Source organism: Dermacentor silvarum, chromosome 4 (assembly GCF_013339745.2).
Source record: "Dermacentor silvarum isolate Dsil-2018 chromosome 4, BIME_Dsil_1.4, whole genome shotgun sequence".
Classification (NCBI taxonomy): Eukaryota; Metazoa; Arthropoda; class Arachnida; order Ixodida; family Ixodidae; genus Dermacentor; species Dermacentor silvarum.
Genome location: NC_051157.2, coordinates 70,428,239 through 70,450,835, shown reverse-complemented (window position 1 = coordinate 70,450,835; position 22,597 = coordinate 70,428,239). Strand labels below are relative to the sequence as shown.

At 49.0% G+C, this 22,597-nt stretch overlaps 1 protein-coding gene across 1 annotated transcript; it reads right to left on the bottom strand.

The window, feature by feature from the left end:
* Nucleotides 1-836: 836 nt before the first annotated feature.
* LOC119448167 (uncharacterized) lies at nucleotides 837-18,831 on the bottom strand. Its single transcript, XM_049666461.1, has 7 exons — nucleotides 18,799-18,831; nucleotides 17,764-17,857; nucleotides 16,122-16,353; nucleotides 14,325-15,303; nucleotides 12,460-12,743; nucleotides 8,483-8,632; nucleotides 837-855 (listed from the first exon to the last, which is right to left on the bottom strand). Exons 1-7 carry the CDS (start codon nucleotides 18,829-18,831, stop codon nucleotides 837-839), a joined length of 1,791 nt encoding a protein of 596 aa, XP_049522418.1.
* Nucleotides 18,832-22,597: the final 3,766 nt, after the last annotated feature.

The following is a 22,597-nucleotide window of genomic DNA, read 5'->3' as shown; positions in this document are numbered from 1 at the left end:
ACGGAGATCCAGTTTACCAGGAAAGCCAGAAGGAGGGACATCATCAAGAAAGGGCCCCGGAGGAAGACAGCAGGGAACCGTCCAAGGAAGACACGGGCCACACTTCGGACTCTGAGACAGAAGGAGGTCGATTATGACCAATACACAGATGAAATTACAGAGACCCCCGCTCCTGACTCGAAGGCAACCAGCGAGGCACCACAGCAGGAACAGAAAGAAAAAACTGCACAGAGGGGAGCAATTCACTTTCACCCGATACAGACGCCAACCGTGCAGAAAGAAGAGGAAAAGGCACAACTCTACCACGCGTATTACGCACCAGCCCAACACAAGCCGCCGCCAGGGTACGTACGAATGACAGTGGAAGAATTCAACAGGCTTTTCAAGGACGCCGAGATTCAGTTCATCGGGTCAGAAAGCGACCTGAATAAGAAACTGTCTGGAAAGTCTTCGCAAAGCAAGGTTCAGTACTCGCAAACAGAGGACAAGGACTCCCAGACGTCGACTGTCAAGATCGAAACTGTCGGACCCCAAGCAGAGGAGAAGAAAGTGGCAATAAAAACCTCTGTTTCCATGAGCACGAGCACAAGCACGGGCAACAAGGGTGCCTACCACTCCTTCATTCAGCCCAGGGAGAATGCTGGCCGTGCGGCCAGCGACTCTCCTTTGGCCAACCTGCAGGCCACAACGCGCAAGACGTTCAAGACGACCACGAGCAAGCCCTCCACACCAGAAAATAAAGACAATACCAATTCACCTCCTAATCTGTTTGGAGCCAGACTCAAGATGCCAAGGACGCAAAAGAGTCAGTCGTGATCCGGGTTACCGCATATGATCTAGTGGCGTTCTTCTTCACTGCGAGAACACAAATGGTCAGCCAAGAAGGCTGGTCTTTGCCGCCTTGTACAATACTGCCTACGAGAAGATCACAAGTACAACTCCACGAGGCGGCAGAGCTTTCGCCAGTAAATTGGGAGAAAAGAAAGTTGCCGTAGCAAGGGGAATGCTCTGCGGCATCCACGATTCGACGACATGCGTTGAGGGACTCTCTCCGAAATGAGAAGATTGAGCACCCGGAAGAAAACAAAGAAACAAAAGATACCAGAGCGCGAAGGAGGCGGCTATCGTTTTTCTACTCTGTCTAATAGGAGGACGAAAAGGAAAAGATAATGCATATCAAAGAGAATGAAAACGCGTGAAACGGCAAGGCATGTGAAACATGAAGATGAGCGAGCTGAAGAAACTGTTGTCGTGCAACGTTGGACGAATGATTGATCTACATGTGTGTTAGTGCGTGTTTGCGTGTGTTTCTTGTGATTACCTACCATCAGCATTAGCCTGCGTGAGTGTAATATAGCTCCACCCCAGTGTAAAAGCGCCAAGTGGGACCGAACGTTTCACGCCGCCGGATTTCAAGAGCCCATCTGTACTTCGTTCAGTCGTTTGTTCAACCGCCGTACAACGAACTTATTTATTGTTACCTCGGAACTAACCGGTAAAGATAGCGAGTGTGAGTGAAATTGAATGAAGCAGCACCGTTCGGTTTCCGATCTGTACGACGTCGGGCTCTGCCCGCATCGAGCGCCAGTTGGCGCAACTTGTACATAGTGTAATTCAGTCCAGTAAAGCTGTTTGTACGAAGTCTCGATCGTTTTTTTTTCTTTCTTTAGATGCGAAGCAGCTTATGGCGGGGGCTTTGTCCGTCCCTCCCGCGGCGTCCCACACCCCCACAGCGCATGCGCGTCCCCTCCCCCTCTCTCTCTCCTCTCCTACGCTCCCCCCTTTCTCTCCTCTAGGAATCTTCTGTACGGATCGGCGCCCGCGTGCCACACCCCCACAGCGCATGCGCGTCCCCCCTCTCTCTCTTCTCCTACGCCCCCCCCCCCGTTCTCTCCTCTAGGAATCCGGAGCGGCGCGCACGACAGGTGGTGCGACAGCTGCACACTCCGCTGGGGGCGCCACGGTAGTTCCGCGGTATGAAAATGACGGAGAGCGCGCCTCATTCTCTCTCCTGTGCATGAGCGCTCGGGCCGCTGCCGCGAAACCATCTCCCGCTGCTTCGCATCCACACATGGTTCCCTTTAGCGGGAGATGGAGTAATTTTTTTGTGTGTGCTCAAAACTGCGTCATCATTTGAACCCGTCATAAAGCCATATAATAGTGCTATAATTCGTTATAAATTTCGCCAGCTTGCAGCGGTATATAACAGAGTTTCGCGGAAGTCGGTGATCTTCATTTGGGAGCATGCTCTGCGTACCCCCGTTATGAAATCACAAATTGGTTGTGGTTGTGACTAAACTGAAATGGTGACCAATACGCTTACAAAGGCCTAGCGGAACAAATTACCGTATTCTCTTTATTTTGTTGTTCTTCTTTTTCAGTTCGTAATACTGGTCATTACATATTTGCGCACATTCCTTTATTGCATGTAATTCGTGGCAGTCACTCCAAACGAGCAGAAATTGCTTGGCAAAATGCAGACCTGAATTTTTCTGGAGATGTGTGACCATGCTGAAAGGTCTGTGTAAGCCGCTCAATCACCTAATTACCTCAGCCCTTCTACACTGCAGCGCTAGTTACAAGGAACATGCGCAATAGACTGATATATTTGTTCTGTGGGCAAGCAGCACCTGCGAAAGCCAGCAAAGAGCTTCCATGCAACTGAAGCATTGAAATGAGGTAAGCACAGGTTTTTCAATCAAATAATTTCATAAGAATTTGCCGTGAAATGCCTCATTATGCCGGGAACATACGACGTCTCGCAAAGCGTCCCTGGTCTGACCTCGAAATAGGTAACTCATGCTTTATGACGTCCTTTGATCTTTAAACAATATGCTTGCAGCAGACGTAAATGTCAAATGAAAAATTGTGTAGAGGGAAGCTAGTTGTTTCTTTGTTATGGAAGTAAACTTGCGCTGCAGTTTTAATAAAGCACATAGCGATGAAAGACGATCACCCACACGGGATAATGCACAAGCTAACAATCATTCTATTCTCATTCAAGAGGCAGTATTTGTAGGAAGCAGGCACCTTATACCGTAACTATTCCATTCTGATTTTATTCCCATCTGCAACGTCAAATTTTGCGCAACCGCCGACTCAAGCATCAGATGGCGACCGCAGCGTTGTTTGAACAGCCCAACCAAACGCTCTTCTCGTTTATAGAAAGTCATTTTGTTTGCTTTGAAAGCAAACAACAGTGCCTGCATTGACAGGCTTTTCTTATCTAATTGACTGGCAAGAGGCGAGGAGCACGCAGAAGGGGACAGGGTTTCGGTGGGTCTGAGCTAGCACACTGGAAGTAGATGACCGGATGAGGAGGGTGGTGGCGGCGTCTGCAATTGATCCGCTTGGCCTTGCTTATAGCTTTCGGTGGCTGGTCGAAAATCGCGGCGGCGTGCGACGGAAAGGTAAAGATACCGCCAGAATGAATATTCAGCGAAGAAAAGTTGGCAGAGCGATGCCGTATACGCGCCGAAAGGGTTCGACAATGTTTTATGCTATACAACATGGTATGGCACACGACAGTGGTATACGTGCCGAAAGGTTCGGCAATGGACACGGCGTATCGAACGTGGGGGCGCCACAGCCGAGCAAACGTGGAATTTCTGCAAGCATTGTACACTTGTACGCCTTATAACTTCTGATGAGTACAGGTTTGAGTTTGACAGAGTACATATACCTATAATTAATGGCTGAGTGAGCTCTCTCAAAAGTGATCACTCCCGCTCGGTCGACAAACGTACTGCCGAGCCATTCCTCTCTGAATGCCGTGTCCGAGGCAAATTTAGCTCCGATTGCATACTGCGTGGGGCGATAATGGCGCTATCTGTGCACGTCACGCATTCATGATCGAGTAATGGCTTTTTCTCTTCTATACAACCATCCCAAAGTAAGGTGCGTGGGTAGTACGGTTGCGAGGACATACGCGATAATGCTATAACATGTTTTCGTTACACCGGTTTTAGCAAGCGACCCCATCTGACCGTTGTCCGAGAGCAGCTGGTTCTTTAGCGTTACATCACCGGCGCAAACTAGCGTACACAAGCTTCGCTTGAAAATGGCGTGCAATAATTCTTCTCTCGCACAGACCCACATTCCAAGGCCATCTTAAGCCACTTCCTACGTGATACAGGGTTGGAAAGTGAATGATGAGCTCTGTGGGTCGTCGATGGCTCCGTGTCAACTTATTTTTGATACCTGGTGTTGCTATCTGGACTGCGAAGTGCTTCAGACGGTATAGCGTTTGATGGGTCTCGTTCAGGCGGAACAATTGCCGGCAGCTCTTGCAAGGCTAGATCCGCCTGTAGCAGGCAACACCCCTTCTTCTCCTCCTCTTTGAACCGAACACCGTACACTTCCGTTCGTTGTGGTCTCGATTCTTTTTCTTCTTCTTCTTCTTCTTCTTTCTGGGGTTTTACGTGCCAAAACCAGTTCTGATTATGAGGTATACGCCGTAGGGGAGGGCTCCGGGTTTTGACCACCTGGGGTTCTTTAACGTGCACTACAACGCAAGCACACGGGCGTTTTTGCATTTCGCCTCCATCGAAATGCGGCCGCCGCGGCAGGGATTTGATCCCGCGATCCGCACCAACCTTGTGCGATTAGAGACTACATAGAACTGATGTCATTCTCCTATATAGCATCCGTACATGGTTCGCAGAAACTCCAGCTTGGTGGTGCAAGACGGGTCATCGTCGTGCGTACATTGTCAAGCTCTTGGTGACATTGGACATCATGCATACTGAAGTGTCCTGAATTAGAACGAGAGCGTAAGATATTTAATAGATGAACTCGAGCGCAAGACGACACCACTATCAAATGCAAGTGACATTTTGTTTCGGCGAGAGCATTGGATATTTAGGAGAGTGGTGCCTCGGCTTCTAAGTTCCTACGTAATACAGGGTTGGAAAGTGAATGGTGAGCTCTGTGGGTCGTCGAGTCAACTTATTTTTGATACCTGGTGTAGCTATCTGGACTGCGAAGTGCTTCAGACGGTATAGCGTTTGATGGGTCTCGTTCAGGCGGAACAATTGCCGGCAGCTCTTGCAAGGCTAGGTCCGCGTGTAGCAGGCAACACCCCTTCTTCTCCTTCTCTTTGAACCGAACCCCCTACACTTCAATACGCTTACAGAAAGAGAGAATAAACATATTTATTACGTAAATGAAGGTTTGGAGAGGCGTCCTCATTCCAGAATTGCAATCAATGCAATTGCAATCAATGCCATTGCAATCAGTCGTTTCTGATCCTCGAGGTCGGAGCTGGCCAAGGCTCTCTTCCCAAAGCTCGTTGGTTTGATAAAGGTTTAATTCTTTCTCCTCAGGACCTCCATAAAGTTCGTACTCACTCACTCACTCGCAGGATGTAATAGTGCCTGTCTGCGACCCCCTACTATGCGCCTGAGGGATCCGCGGGTTCTGCGCAGAAGCGGCATTGCGGGATAATTGTATAGGGGCGATGAGGTGATTTGTGGTTTACTAAATTAAACTATTGGGTTTTACGTGCCAAAACCACGATCTCATTAAGAGGCAAGCCGTAGTGGGAGACTCCGGAATACATTTGGACCACCGGGGTTTCTTTAACGTGCAACTATATCTAAGTACATGGGTGTTTTCGCATTTCGCCCCCATCGAGATGCGGTCGCCGTGGCCGGGATTCGATACCGCGACCTTGCTTAGCAACCCAACACCATAGCCACTAAGCAACCCCGGTGGGTCTAAGATACTACGTGAATATGAGAAAAATGCACTGTATGAGGCGGTCCCACATTACTGTGCAACTACAAGAGATGGCACATTGCACATGGCCCCGCACCTTTTCGATCTGCTGCACAATTGCAACGCTTCTTTCAATTGTCCCATCTTACAAAATCATCGTTTGTTGCTCAAATTTGCTATTTCTCTTAAAAATACTCCTTTGTTGTTCGTTTAGAAAATGAACAGATTTGTATACTATATATTGCAACAGCCTATTTCATCTTCCCCGGACACCTTTTATCCTATATTATTGCGATAGCAATTATATGGACAATGCAAGCGGATTTCTGCCGTCGTCGTCGTCGTCGTCGTCGCCGTTGCCGTGAGGTTCCGTATATAAAGTCCAAGGGCGATAACATCGTCTCCGCGCGCCGTATGCGCGAGTAAAGCGCGCGGGGGACGCGCGCTATCACGGAGAGCGAACGCACGACGGAAAGCAAACGAGACTTCCGTCGCGCGAAAGGCCGTGGGGGTATGGGAGGGAGGGAGGCGGGGAGACGCTGTGCTGCGGCACCAAATGCGTATCTTGCAACCGGGCGCAAGGGGAACTGGCCACTCAATCTCCCACGCGAAAGGAGGAAAGCGGGAAGGCAGCGCGGGAGGGGGGGGGCAGCTTCTACTCTGCCAACTTTGCTTGTACTTTGCCCGGCGGCGGCGGTCGCCCGCACCGTCTCTTAAAATCAATCTCCACACGGATCTGACCTTTGTATGCGCTGAGCATTCGCCGCTCAGCTTCCGTTGAAGCGATAGACCACACGAACCTTCGCACGCTGCAGCGGCTGCGCTTGCTGCCAGCGTTTTGACAGTCGTTGACTGCGGTCATTGAGTGTGATCTATTCATGTTTGTGCGCGCTGACAGCACGCTTGTTAATTCAGTTAGTAAGCGAATGTGTCCAAGTTTATGCAGCCGATAAAACTACTATCCCTACTCTGAATAGCTCTCTACTAATTTGCGATCGCAATTGATGCTTCGCCTTTCGGGCGAAACTGCGACATATTTTTTTTATTAAGCCCCGTACACACATCACATGTGTGGCAACCGACGCCTTCGGTGTACAATGATAATGGAAGTGCGTCAAGTACGTTACGGATCTAGCAACGTATACTCTGACACAGGACAAACGTTCCACGCTGTTAATTTATTTGAAAGGAAGCGTTCACGACGCTACCAACCAACAATGAAAACAGTTCCACAGTGGTCTTTCTTGCGGGTAACCGGATTACCAGATTTTGTGCCTACATGACGCATTCACATTTTATGCAATCTAAAAAATCGCAGCAATTTTCTTGAATCACTTCGGTGCTGGGAAACACCGAAGCCTGCGGGCCCCGTGGCGCGATACATCGTTGTTATAGAGCCCACTCCAGATTATCATTATCGGCATTTACAGTTGCGAAAGCGTAAAAAAAAGAGAAAAAAGTATGCTGAAGCTGCGAACACAACGTCATCTGTATGAATGGCGGCAGAGTCGCCGCGCAGAGATTCGCGCGAATTAAAAGTTGATATCCGAGAGTTAGGTAATCATACGTCATATCATTAAATACACATATAAGGATTAAAAAAGAATCAGTGTGAAGGTGCGATGATTCTTGGTCAGGACTGCCACCGTCTACGTAGATGCGCTTGATTCGCTTCTTGATGAACGACGAAAGAACGTGACCATTGTGCGTCGCCTTCGTCCGCCTGTGGAAACGCCAATGCGAGAAAGACATGAATCGGCGACTGATTTTTTTAAATTTAAACACCCCCCCCCCCCCCCAAAAAAAATGATGAATTATCGAGAAGTAGGAGACGCAAAAGTGAGTTACACTGCAGTGCTCGCCCTGTATGCGTTCTGCTTACGAAAAGAAAGCATCGTGAAGAGATTACGTTGCCTCTTTCTCTACAGACACGGCGCAATCAGGTGGAGAGGCGTGGTGGTTGCTCCCATCACTGCACCAACGAGCTTAAACATTTCAGCTGACTGGATATAACCACTGGGTAGACCAATTATTGTCGCGCTTAAAGTGAGCCCCTAAAAAACTTAACAAGCGAAGTTTTCAAGGACACTTTTAAGTGACAACAACAACGAAAATGTTGAAGTTTTACGTGCCAAAACGCCGATTTGTTAATTAAGTATGCCGTAATGGGACTCCGGTTTAATTTTGACCACCTAGGGTTCTTAAGTGTACACGAGCGTACATGAGCGTTTTTGCATTTCGCCCCCATCGATATGCAGCCGTCAAAACCGATATCGAGCCCGCGAACGCGAGCCCAGCAGCGCAACGCCATATAGCGACTGGGCTGCCTCGGCAGGTGACACTTAACTGTGACACTAAACTGCGAAGGCCGAAATGAATGTATAATTTTCACATCGGACTTCCGAACTTACGTCTCTCTTATCTGCAATATTCAGAGTCCTTGAAATTAGCGATGTCTCTATACGATGTCTTCGTGGTAGTTTGCCTCACTCACCTCCCGATTGGCTACAGTGTGTAAGATCTGGTACTGTTCCCGATTGTGAGTTGGAAAAAGGCTTGAATTTCAAGCGCACGATAAAGAATATTTGCAGACGTCGCAGTGGTCTTGTCGGCCATGGTTACGCAAGCGGAGCGAGAGCTTAAAGAACACACGACCAACTAAGCGCTGCAGATGTTGACAGATGAATCGTGTATGCGAACACATCGGATTAGGTTTCTGCGGTCTGCGACCGGCGGAAGAGTATACGGGGTTAAAAATACCAACCGTCGGCTGAATCTCGCTTGGAGCAGAAGAGGCTGAAACTGAACTGGACGTAGAAGGCTACCAGGGCGACGACGCTGTAGAGTACGAACGTCCTGTTGATCTCCATGACCGGTATGAGACATCCGGCCACGAATGCGCCGAAGCAGGCCCCTGCATGGATAGCAACGAGGGTGGTCACGTTCGTCCAGCACTGTTCTCCATATACCCTCCTTGGTTTTTTTCCCCAGAGAATTAAGGCCGAGTAATTCTCAAACACAACGTAGCAGAAATACAGAGACCATTCCCTTCAATCAAACGTTGAACTGATCAACTCGTTAACCACTGAAGACAAAGTGCATGAAAGCTCACGGACAGAGGGAGTACACGACACATGCACTAACTTTAATCAAATGGCTTTATTTTAAACAGCGCGGGAGTACACAAGATATTCCAGCCAACTTTAGCCAAAGTTTAAAAGTATGCCGAATGCAAGGACGCAACCAAATGCATATTGTTGACTATTGTATGGAGCAAGTCGCACTACTTTTAGTATTCTGCTCAATTGTATAAACATAGAAGATTAATTAAAGCATTAACTTTAGGGCAACACTTCCAATGAGAAAGGTGTAGAGCATTCTAGGACACATCTAGTTCCGCAGTTGCTAACTTCCTATTTGTTATGTGATGATTTTTTATGCATCCTAAAGAAAGCCCGCTAAATATGAAAAAAGGCATGTGACATGCTCGTTGCACGCAGCGATTTGCAGTGCTCTCAAACGTGCCGCGTGTGAACGAACAGCACATGCTGCCGTTAATAAAGTGGCAGGACAGCGGCGCAGGCGCCGACTGCGCTATTGACGCCAGTGATGTTGTTCCTTCAGGGCGGTTCATGATAGCGATATGTCGATCAGGCAGCACACCATGCTAAAATACTTAGTTGGTTAATTAATACTTTGTATTTACGCAATCATGCAGATTGCAAAAAGTAGTGCGCATGACGCGCTCGATTCATACAATGGTCAATAATATGCATTTGGTCGCGTCCTTCAGAGACCTTCGGCATACTTCTAAACCTTGGCTAAAATTAGCTGGGTCACTCTGCATGTAAATACGAGTACATATACAAATTACGCCCGAGTAGCTTAGGTACCATGTGCACACTAATCAACATTCAAAAACAACTGTTTTTTTATGGATGTAAAAGGGATGCTAACACACTGCGGAACGATAATATAAATTTTTGCGGCTTCAACTATCAGTATAGTAAGAGTGTCTATTTTTTGTCAGTATGGCGCAACTCTTAAAGAGCGTTCGACAACCACACGTGTTGCAGTGCAACGCAAGACACCCTTCACGACAATTTTTTTACATTACTGCCATGCTCTCTGAGCCTGTCATTTAGACAGCGACTTGTCAGCCCTGCATAGTATTTACCACAGGGGAGAGGGATTTGATATACTACGCCCTCTCTACAGGCCACATGTATATATCTAGCTTTGTGCCATTTGATGCTCCTTAGCATATTGCCTCCAGTATGTCGCACCAACTATACGCCGAATTCCTATTCTTCATAAATATTCATAAATCGATATTTCATTATCTTAGGGCGATGTTAAATCATGGAGATGCAGTCACTCTACGCTCAAGATTGTTTACTTAGTAGCTATCTCGGAACTAGCACCATTTTCTAATTATCCACCCGCCAACTCAAAGCGAAAGGTATTGCCGTTCTATTTATATTTCCAGCAAGCCTCTCATACACACGTACACAAATGCATTCTGTGGCAGATTTTGGCGATGAATATATTGAAATATGGGACCCTACCTAGGAGGCCCTGCCTCGAGCACAGACAAACCTTAATTCCGGGATTGGAACATGTGCCTCGAACTAATCAATAAAAAAAGTATAATTTATGCGTAATATCTAAAGAATTCACAGGTTATCAGCTGCGGCAGCAGTAAGCGGAGTGAAGAGTTCGAACGCGCAAGGAAAACTCAGGGTCTCATCGCTGCGGTTTAACGCGTTGCGCGCCGCAATGCCCAATGTATCACGCTTTAACTCACTTGCATGCATGGTGCACGCTTATGGCGTCTCGTTTTTTTTTTTTTTTTTTTTTCAAGTGCTGAGCTTTCCGCACATCGCGTCTCTGTTGTCTCTCATATGCTGTTCTCTTTGCTGTCAAAGGCACCGGTCCTCTGGCGCCCTTAGTAACCATCGCGTCTACCATGTATGTATTGGTCGGGCACCGGCCTTCACTCTCATCGCTTTCAACAATGTCACATTACACGACGTACACGCTCTGCCACCAAGCCAACTCCTCAAGTCCTGTTTGCCGCTCATGCATGAAGAGCTGTCTTGAAGCAGGTTCGAACATATATGATCACCCTATACGATAATTGCTGGATTAAACTCTGGCTCCGCGATAGCTCAGCCACCCGCCGTGGTTGCTCAGTGGCTATGGTGTTGGGCTGCTGAGCACGAGGTCGCGGGATCGAATCCCGGCCACGGCGGCCGCATTTCGATGGGGGCGAAATGCGAAAACACCCGTGTACTTAGATTTAGGTGCACGTTAAAGAACCCCAGGTGGTCCAAATTTCCGGAGTCCCCCACTACAGCGTGCCTCATAATCAGAACTGGTTTTGGCACGTAAAACCCCATAATTAAATTAATTAATTAGCGATAGCTCAGCCACCATGGGAATGATGGGTAGTACACGGATTTGTCTAATCTTCGTGCTTGTGGCTTCAGACGTTCTTGTGGCGTTATTAATGCGACAGCATTATATGGCTCATGAGGCCGAAAATCCGGCGTTGGCCTGACCACGAGATGGTCCAAGTGAGCCAATCGAGGCAGTTGACGTAATTAAGGCAAAGTTAATTATGGCAGGTTTAATTCAAATAGATTTCATTACGGCACTCGAACCCTCGACCATTTGTGGGATTCGAACCCACGACCGTTGGCGTCAATGAAGGCGAAGTTAATTAGGCACTCGAACCCATGACCTTTGGTGTTGACTAAGGAGAAGTTAATGAAGGCACGCTTAATTAAGGCAGAGTTAATTAAGGCGCATGTTTATTTAAGATAGAGGTAATTAAGGCACTCGAACGCACGACCTTTGGTGGTGGCAATGGTTTCCCATTCATCCACGTAGGGATAACTAAGCGCCACGTGAATTTTTTATTACGCTTTATTTTTCTAAGTTTCTAAGCAATCATACTTTTCCAAACACAGCAAAGCGCATTCTTCAGCCCTCAGTGGTCATTCACGATCTTTGCGCATTGTTGGAAAAAACGCAATATTTTGTTAAACGAGATCATAAAGTCACAAAGTCACTTGAAGCCATAAGGACGAAGTTTAGCGAAATCTATCAACTACCTATTTATGATAATGATGAAATACCATACTTGAAGCTCTCATAGACACTAGCGCCAAAGATCCCTTGAGCAACTTCTTTAGGAAACTCTACGGGATCGAGTAGCCGACACTTGCACTATATACCGCGTCGGGTGAAGCTGTCGAGTGCTCAACTCCGCACACATTGCTGTTGCAGTCAATCACGTAACGTTGGTCACAATTTCGACCACTGCGCATTAGTCGCACGACTCTTTCTGTAGTCGACTGTGTAGACGGGTACAGTAGTCGACTCCATTCGAGTGGATGACAATTTTCCCTCTCTTGGATCATACTCCGCCTTGCGGACTTCAGCATAACTGTTTTACCGTGTTCAGGGCCCCTTTGCTTCGAGTTGTCAATTAATTCCGACCTTGCTCTGCGATCTGCTAGTCTCCTGATTAGCTCAACGGCTGCGCGACCCCCCCGGAGAGTCGTTAGTCCAGAACTCGATGCCGGACCAGAACAAATCTTTCTTTAATTGCGAAGTTTTCTTTCTGATAAATCCGTATAGATTTCGTTTGTATAGCTTCGTGCTACAGTCGGGTGGATGACATCTTTTTTTTTTCCCTTTCTCGACTCCCTCTCTCTATGAAGCATAGCTCACCGAGTCCGTGGTAGATGGTGGAAAGGACCTGCTGCAGGCTGCCGCTCCGTCTTGCCTTGCGGCGGGTCTCCGATGGCGAGGGCGAGAGTGGTCCTCGAGTAGAGGCCCACGCTAAGTCCCTGCGCCACCTCGACGGGCAGCAGGGCCCAGGGCAGCGGCACCAGGCCGTAGGCGAGCAGCCGAGCGAACAGGCTCAGGATGGAGGCGCTCGCCGCGTTCCGCAGGCCCATCAGCTGCACGATCCGCTCGGAGGCGAACGTGTGCACAAGCTCGCCGCCGAAAACCTGCTACCGCGGGAAAGCCGCATGGCACGCATATATTTGAGACGCAGAACGAGCGTACGAGCTGTTGGAATGTTTAGAGGGATTGCCGATGAAAGCGGATATCTGACTTTTCGGAACAAACAGCGCTCAAGTCGCGACAAAGAACGACGCGGCGCATGTCTCTTAGAGGCCAACGGCAACGAAATTTCACTCATTTTTTATAAAAAGTAGTAAATACCACGAAAGCAGTCTTGGCAAAGCCGCAGGGCTGGTAATTGCATAGTTTTGTTGTTATCAGCCTTTAAACAGCACCCAAGCAGACGACGCGTGTACCTGGTGGTTGTCGCTATGATGTAGGCTCCGGCACGCCGCCTCAGAGATTTTTCAGCTCGCCGCTGGCAGCAGCGGCTGCCGCCTTATCTCCGAGGTCATGCAACGCTTCCGCTCGTATTTCAAACGTCAAGTTTTGCAAGGGGGCTCCACTATATCTACGCTATCTTAAACTATAGACCTTTCACGCGCTCCAAAATGTCATTGCAGTTGGCCTTTAACTGAAATGTTTATTGCATTAAAAGTAGAATACAAGGTGCGCAATACAAGAACACCAAAAACAATAAATACAAAGACAGATGCAAAGTTCGAATCAACAATCTCTATATAGATGGCACATGGTGTAAATGCAAAACCACATTAATCGCAAACGCATGCAATTTCTCCGAGTCAGGCACACAAATTACCTTCCTATACTACACGAGTGTGCGAAAGAGAAATCGCATAATCATGGGGTTAGACACACTGTCGGCTTCCTCGAGGTTGTTTCCGATTTGTGCTATGCATCTCACGCTTCTTAACGCTTATACATTTTCCGAATATAAACCTTATTAAAAGAAGCGTGTCTTATAGTCGAGGCTTGGCATATCACTAGTATAGCGTAAGTGCATGCATATGTTAGACAACCTTCGATCATCTTACATAAAGGTGAGATGCCTTGCCTAAACCTTATCTTTCCCGTTGGCCCGTGCGCGTTCCTGTTTCACGGGTGGTGCTGCCATTCCTGAGCATGCGCAGGTAAGTTTTGTGTACCTTTTCCGCCTCTGCCAGTGCGACCTTTCAGTTATATAGTTGGCGTTTGTGTTGTCCGTTTCCCTGTACTGTATCTGCCCGCCTACCTTTTTAGAGCGCAGCTCTTAGACGCCCGTTCCTGCGGCGAGCGCCGGCGTCCCTCGTGACCAAGCGAACAAGCACAGTGAAGGATCAAAGAGCGAACGTGGAGCGCAGCAGGGCATGAAAGACAGCGAAAGTGAAGAGAGCGCGAGCAGGAACGCGGGGGAAGAGGGTACAGTGAAAGCATGAGGCATTTTTTCTAACATGAATTTTTTCTAACATGAATTCCCTGACGTATAGCTACGGGCACTCGTCCACGTCTTAATCTTTCCGCTGCCCATCTTGCCAACGCACTTAAATCAACTATCACGGGAAGGGTGCCCGTAAGAATTAGTTAACGTCGCTCCCGCTTTCGCTGGTTTACCTGGTCGACTATCAGTAAAATCAACCGACTGACAACGCGGGCCCAGACATGAGGGCGAACACAAACGTCCGCACCTGGACGGCTGTCGTGGCAGCCAGCAGTTGCGGCACGGCTCCCAAAAGGCGCAGCCTGAGCGGTCCGAACACCCAGATGGCACCGCTCAGCGAGCCCACGACGTAGGCGAGCGCCATGTAGAAGTAGGTGCGTCGCTTGCGGTACGCGCTCGGCTCGCTCTCGAACAGGCGCCGGTACGGAACCTCGCGCAGGGGCATACGCAGTAGCATGATGGCCACCACGTCGACCGCGTTCATACCGGCGCTCAGATAGACGGCCGGCGCGAAGTTGATGAACGCACCTCCCTCGGGGCCCTTCCAGTGGTTCAGTTGACCCGCGAGCAGCGAGGCGGCACCCCAGCCCGCCGAGCCCCACAGCCGGTTCGGGTCCGTCGACGCCGCGCGGAGTAAGAGACGCGGCGGCTCGTCCGCGTCCTGCACCAGGTGCGCGGCCGCGTCGGTGAGGGTGACGGCTACGCCGCTGAACACGATGGCGAGCAGCCGCAGAAGCAGGTAGCTCCAGACGACGGCCTTGCGGAGCGACCGGAGGACGTCCGACCAGTTGGTCAGTGCAGCGGTCCGCTCTCCGCGTCGCAGCCGCCGCTCGTGGCAGCGCATCCGGCAGGGCGGAGTCGACTCTTCGTCGCACAGAATGGCCAAGTGCGTCTCCTTGGAGACCGCCAGGCAGTAGCTTTCCCCGCAGTGGAGGAGTCTGTGGTCGCTCACGAGACACTTGTTCGCGGGGGGACTGAACTCTGCCGACGCGTAATCGGCGTCCTGGTCCCAGAAACATCCGCATTTGAACGTGCACTCCAGCGCTTGAGAGTCGGAATCGTGGATGTCCTCTTGGGATCTGCTGCCGGGATCGACCGTCGAGTCTTGCGGGCACAGATTCGGCTGGCGGTTGAGCGGGTTGTCCAAGCATACCGTGAGCGGAGTAGATGTGGAAGCGTTTTCGGCAGGGAAACACTGCATGCGCACGGTCAGGTCCACCGAGGCCCTGCGTTATGTAAAGAATATGCCAATAAAGTTTGTCTTGTACGAGCCTGAAGGGGCTAGCAGCCCCTCAGCAGCGCCCGCTGGGTATGTCATCCATTTGAAATGACGAGTGCAGAAATGTGCACATGATTAGAGCCTGGCCAACTTCACTAATCAGTCAGCGTACCTAATGTAAGCAAGGCAGCTGGCGCTGCAGTATTTGTCGCGTTCCGCCTTCCTCTACCGATGGCTTTTTGCATTTGGAGATTAGCTTATGCGAACAGAGTCTGCCAGCTCAATTCTCATGCTTCTTTCCTATGCCTGTGTCATCTTTGCGCCAGCTTCTCATCCCTTAATTGCACACACTGCTGACCAATTTTCATTTGTCAGCCACGCGCTAGACAACGTGCATCAGTCAACAGTTCATGCTCTTCTCTGTTACGATCTCTCTCTCTCGATCTCTCGTGAAGATTGAACCTAAACGTTCAATATATCTCGAGACGTCATTAACTAGCGCAAAAAAGACATCAGACGACAGCGAGAAGCACACAAGACAGAACGCTAGTTATCGTCCGATGTCCTTTTGCGCTAGTTAATGATGACTCAAGCATGTAATAAGCACCAACTAGCCCGTCTTTTCAATGTATCGTTGTTGCAACTCCGAGCTACGCGAAAGGTCCTGTTATGTAACGTTGCTAATTAACGATGAGCAAAAGAGGTCAATTAACACGTCTTTTTAATTCTCCATCCGCAACGTAGGGCCATGCATGGCTGCACTCTTTCTCCGAATCATCGCGGCACGTTGACGCACTGTTCATCTTCCATGTCGCATACACGTACCTCCGGTGTCCGCGCGTGACCCGCATCGCGAGCAGGTGGCAGGTGCCCTGCCCGAGCGTGACGAGGATCATGGCACGCTTGATGGTGGCGACGCGCGAGCGGAAGTAAGGCAACGAGACCGCGGCCAGAACCGTGCTGAATGGCACCGCCGCCATCATGGCGCCCACCAGCTGAGGAGAGATGCCCAGCTGCTCGGCCTCCACCGACGTGTTGGGCAGCACGGCGGCGAACGCTGCGCCACGCAGTCGACAAATTATCGTCAGATTAGCCTTGGCAGCAATAACCGTCTATACGCTCCTCAAAGGGACACTGAAGATAATCACTAAATCTGCTAAGGCTGGCAGAACGTTGTCAGCTACATCTCTCAGCAGAGAAATGTAAATGCCGAATTGTCTTCTGGAGCTTTACGATGCCGAGGGAGTCGCGATGCCGATGATTAGTCACAAATTTTCAAGGAATTTTGATATTTGGCACGTTTCTGGCGCAGGAAAGGCTGACTATAAGGTTTGCCTTTCATGCTTGCTTACTTTCGAAAGCAATGCCTTCTTAGATCACCAAGCTTCATTCATGATAAGAGTGACATCTTTATTGCTAAAGAAGCGTCATGCATGTGCTTTCGTCATCTTCGTGAAAGGGAACACGCTGTAGCGCGTGGCAAGCAGCCTAGTCGGCCACATATGTTGCGCGGCGCCGCGGCGAGATACGAAAACAACGGGAGAGAGTGGTGCCGTTCCCCCTTCGTCGTCTACTCCCGTCCAAAACATTTTGTCTTGTTTAATTTCAATCTTTTCTTCTGGCACACCCACGAACAATAATTGTTTCATTCAAATTTGATATGGACGTACTGTATCTATCGCGGCTTCATGCGGAAGCAATCGAATTAAGGAAACGGCAAGGATGAGAGGTAGCGTCAGATTATTCCGTACTCCGCTCGCGTGTATAGTATACACAGAAAGAAGAACACGTACAAGAAGGCAGTGCAAGGAATGGCACCACCATCTTCTTTTGTTTTCGCATCTCGCCGCGACGCCGCGCAACATGTGAAAGACGAGGCTACCTGCCACGCGTGTCCCCTTTCTTAAATATTTCGATAGTACTGATATCACTCGATTATTTTTTTATTTACCTTTAATACAGTTTATAAAGGCGTCACGAGGCAATGGCAGAACCTGGCACCTAGCAGCACTTGTTCGAGCTCGCATATTCGTTCACACAGTGTGTGCACATTGGCAACGACCGGTGGGCATGACACGATTGCCGTCTACATGGCCGCCAACGTTGTTCCCTACGCCTGACCCACCCCTTCCTGCGTGGAGAGTCTGATACTTCGCAAGGGGATTGCGGAACCCACTGCGTCAGATGCGTTAGAGGTACGCACTTCGGTGCTTATACAATATTTGCATGTTATGGTAAATGCGAATATTGTATAAGTGTCGAAAACAAGCGGGCGATCACGGAAGCAAACCGCATGCTTTACAATTGTCGTCCAGACATAAAGCGCGTGCCCACAGAAGGCGATCGCGAGCGCACATTTGTGCATATAGCATCACATTTGGACGTATCTGCACCGTGGTAATCGTATACCCTTATAAAGGCTAGCAAGGACGCGAGGAATAAGTGTGTGGTAGTTTGAAATACTTACATCCATACAGCATGAATATGTGACACTTTAGCGGGAGAACTTTGCTGTACTGCACTCGGGACGTAACTTCGGTTTCGCTTGAAGAAATGTCTTCCTGGAAAGAGCGCGAGAGGATACAAACCTAAATTTTCCATTACGGTGCTTAACGTCCCATACCAATTCACTGCAGGCTACGAGAGATGCCGTTGGGGGTGCGCTTCGGATTATTTTCGATGACCCGGTGTTCTTTACATGGAACCTAGAACTGGTTACAAAAGAGATTTTGGCATTCTGCTCCGATCAGAGTGCGCGGTCGCCGTTGCCAATGATCGAATAAGCGCACCCGTGACCTAACTCTCAGTAGCATGTCGCTATAGTCACGTATCCACCGTGGAGGGTAGAGAATACCCGTCGTGGTAGCTAAGGGGCTATATGGCGCTGCACTGCTGAGCTCGAGGTCGCGAGTTTGATGTCGGTCGCGGCGGCCGCATTGCGATGGGAGCCAAATGCAGAAACGCTCATGCACTTATAGTTAGGTGCACGTTCAAAAAAAAAAAAAAAAAACACAGGTTGTCAAACTTAATCCGGAGTCCCCCACTACGGCGTGCCTCATAGTCAGTTCATGGTCCTGACACGTAATACCGCAGAATTTTATTTAATTAATTTTCAGGGTAGAGGACACAAACTTGGTCAATTCGCCAGCGATTGAGCGCTGTTATACATTTTGTATGTACAGAGGTGAGCAGCCTTGTCTAGAACGCGGGAAACGACGGCTTCTGGGGCTCTCCAGCTTCTGGGGCTCTTCGGGGCTCACCGTCAGACGTCGCTGGCTGGCTCCCTACCGGAGAGACCCAGAAGCCACCGTTCCCAGCGTTCTATAGACAAGGCTGCTCACCTCTGTACTCTTAGGCATAGAAGAATGTTCTCTTGCTTATGGTTCCATGCGATTATTGCGTGAGAAATCGGTCGTGAGCGCGAGCGTGTAATTTCGATCCTTAGATTCCTAAAGTGCGAACCCAAGATAAGCGCGTGTAAGGTTGCTGAAGCTCATATCACCTGCTCCGAAGACTCCTCTTCCGCGGTGCTCATTGCGAACGCCTATCGGAGCCGCTGGATGGTGTCGTCTCCCTGAACGTTGCGAACTTAGACGCGAGGTGTTCACGGAGGACGTCTTCTGCGTTGCGCCTTGACAAGGTTCCAGTTTGGAACTGCCCAAGACCCCCAAGGTAGTCGGTGACGTGGCCGCTCTTGGCACGGTCGTCAGCGCGAGCCCAGTACGGAACAACGCGCTCGGGCACGCGACCTCATGCATCTAGGTGCGATGATGATCATACTCTGCGATGCGGAAGACGAAGCGTTCAGAACTGTAAAGAATGTGTTTTAGTTTTCCCCGCCGCACCTGTGAAACACATGCACAACGGGCGTTGGGAAATTGTGCGGTGAGATTCTCATTAACAAAGTTGTGCCCGTAGCTCGTTTTGTGTTGTGAAGCATTGAGTTTCGGTCAAAATATTAGTGCAGTGAGCACGTAGCTCGCGTCGGTGGGCGCCGCCCCTGTGACGGTTCAGAGATAATTAGTTATGGGAAGCACAGTCGGCCAGAAATGAAATGCGGTGGATACCACGTGCGGTAACTGAATAACTTGGAGTACGCTTAAGCTTCGCCTTTAAGAGTGGACCGCGATAGTGTTATTGGACGCCGTTGATGCCGACACCGACACCGTATTTTCTGCGACATGGGGCCCAATCAAAATTTAGAAAGGCTCGGTTCTCAGCATTCCCCCCAATGTTGCCTAGAACCAAGGTACAGCGAAACACCATCAGAATTGGAGGACGCTTAAGCTTCGCCTTTAAAAGTGGAACGCGATAGCATTGAAAGATCCCCGGCTGCTTATCAGGATTTTATTGCGATAGCAATTATATGGACACTCAAAAGCAGATTTCTGCCGTCGGCGTCGCCGTCGCCGTCGCCGTGAGGTTCCGTATGACGTCAATGGAGATGAAATCGTCGCCGCGCGCCGCCGAACGCTGTATGTGCGAGTGAAAGGGCGCGAGGGACGCGCGCTTTCACGGGGAGTGAACGCACGGCGGAGAACAAACGCGCGTTCTGCGCTGTGCTCCCTTAAGGGCTGCAGAAGTAGGCGTCTCTTTCCTCCTCTACAATCACCATATATGTAGAGTAAACGTACCTTCTTCCGACGCGCGAAAGGCTGTGGGGGAGGGGGGGGGAGGGGCAGGGAAGGGAGGCGACGTTTAGCTGCGGCACCAAGTGCCTATTTATATCAGAGGCTCCGGCAACAGTCACCAACGCCGCACGCATTTTGAGCGAACGCGGGCAAAACACCGGCGGCGTCAACAGTTCTGCGTTGCACGTTAAAGAACCCCAGGTGGTCCAAATTTCCGGAGTCCCCCACTACGGCGTGCCTCATAATCAGAACTGGTTTTGGCACGTAAAACCCAATAATATTATTATTAAACAGTTCTGCGTGTTGCCGGTGCTGCTGCATGTCCAAGTTTATACAGCTGATAAAGCTGCTATCATTACTCCCTATAGCTCTCTTCAAATTTGCTATCGCAATTGATGCTTCGCCTTTCAGGTGAAACTGCGCCTTTTTTTCTCGTATATTCAAATTACAATCCGACGCTATCACCTCTGTACGTTGTGGTTAGGTCGTACTTTACGATTTGTCTGATGGATTTTACTTTGAGAAATTCAATTTTGTTCACTAAAGCCTTGCGCCACGCGCAGGGCCCTCGCGCGGTCGGGGTGGTTCGGGATGATGTGGTTCGGCATGATTATTTCCGCCATACGCCGATGCTTAACGCCAACGCCGACGCCGGGTTTTCTGCGACACGCGGCCCTTAACGCTATCTCGTTAATAACTGCAGCGCGACAACGATACGTTAAGATCAGCGATTCATGTTGTGGCATAACTATTTTGTTAGTTTTTATTAATCAGATCATGAAGAGCCAACAATGACTCCAAGGGCAGCATAGGGTAAATTATTTGTAGTTGCTAATTTAGGGAAAAGAAAATGACAGATAAATGGAAAGTAAAGTGGATGATAAAACGACTGGCCACAGGTGGGATACGAACACAGACACACGCACGCACGCACGCACGCACGCACGCACACACACACACACACACACACACACACACACACACACACACACACACACACACACACACACACACACACACACACACACACACACACACACACACACACACACACACACACACACACACACACACACACACACACACACACACACACACAAATTAAAGCGAAACTTTCTTTGCTTACCGCCAGTGTAGTGCGAGAATATGCTAAGCGAAAAAATAAAAAAAAATGCATGAGATTAAAGTTGGGACTTGAGGTGCACAAACGTAAATATTACATGAGGTTACAAGTTATATAAATCTGGTATATATAAATATACTTGCATAAATATTTCTTCAACGGCGAAGCTCTTTGAGTAACCCGTATGGATTATCTTTGTTGCGTCATGCTCTACTCCTTATGTGGATGGTAATTTTACTCTTGCAGAATTTATTGATCAAATCAAGACGAACAATAGAAGTCGCCAGTACATGGTTTCGTTGGCGTTGGCGAGCTGCACAATAGCGGTGCCCTTGCGCGGTGTTTTTCAAACCGGTCCGCGGACCTCGAGATGATCCTCGCGCAAGGGGTTAACGGAAGCCATTTTGGAGACGCGCTGCCCCGACGTGTCTCGTCTTTGGAAAGGACGAGGTGTACTTCGGGCGAGATAACTGAGACGACCTTGTCCGCATAAAGACGCGTCCTTGATACAGTCGAACGCCTTTATAACGAAGTGATTGGGGCTTCCAACACCATTCGTTATACAAGTCTTATCGTTGTAAAGGTCGCGCACTGCCCAGCTTACAATAGAAAGGAGCAATAATTATTCTTTCGTTTTAGTGGTCATTTCGTTCTAGAGCCGCTGGACTGTATATAGACCAAATCGTGCGCAAGATACAAACACTGTTAAACCGGGCTTGTTACTTCCAAGACAACAATGAAGTGTTTCTTGAAGCTACACGAATATTTAGCAGGATATATCATTCGCAAGGAAAGTTATACTTCGAGCAACCCTTTTCGCGCATTCGCCTTGGTCTCTCTGCATTTGGTATTTTATTTTTTGGTGCCAGCAGCTCAGGCTGCGCAGGAAAGGAAGTGTGTCAGTTTCTGCATGACTACATCATTGCTACAGGGAGGGTGACACGTTAAATGCATTTTTCATCGTTATAAACACACATTTTCTTTTATCTTTTTTTATTGTTTAGCTGGCAGTTTCCCTTTAAAAAATGCCATGTTCACTAATGAACTAATTACGCAATTTTTAGTATATTGATGTTACTTAACATCAAATTAGTGGGTAGAAAGTCATCATTCATTGCTTCCATTGCGAAATCTGGCTAATCTCTTCTCCTGGGTACGTGCCATATGTAAAATGCAACAACAACAGCAGCAGCAGCAACGATCTTGAAAGCTGCAAATAGCGTAGTCTAGAGGCACGGCTTCTTCCAGCTCATCCACTGGCAGAAGGGCGTAGTCTCGACTGGTGAAAATAGAGGGATGAAGTAAACTCCCTTCGAACTCTCATCAGTGCTTCTTTTGTTTTCATATATGACAACAGTGCGAACCTAGCGAATTATCACCTGCGTTTCCAAGTTGCCTTACTTGCGAGGAAGATAATCTTCGAACGGCTGAATGCTGATGATTTTTACTCCGTCGCGAAATAGTTGAGGTGTCCGTCTTGAGCGAAGCAGTTTTTGAGGTGTTCTCAGCGGGATACGCCTTCCCGACAACCTTAAACGGCAATGTTT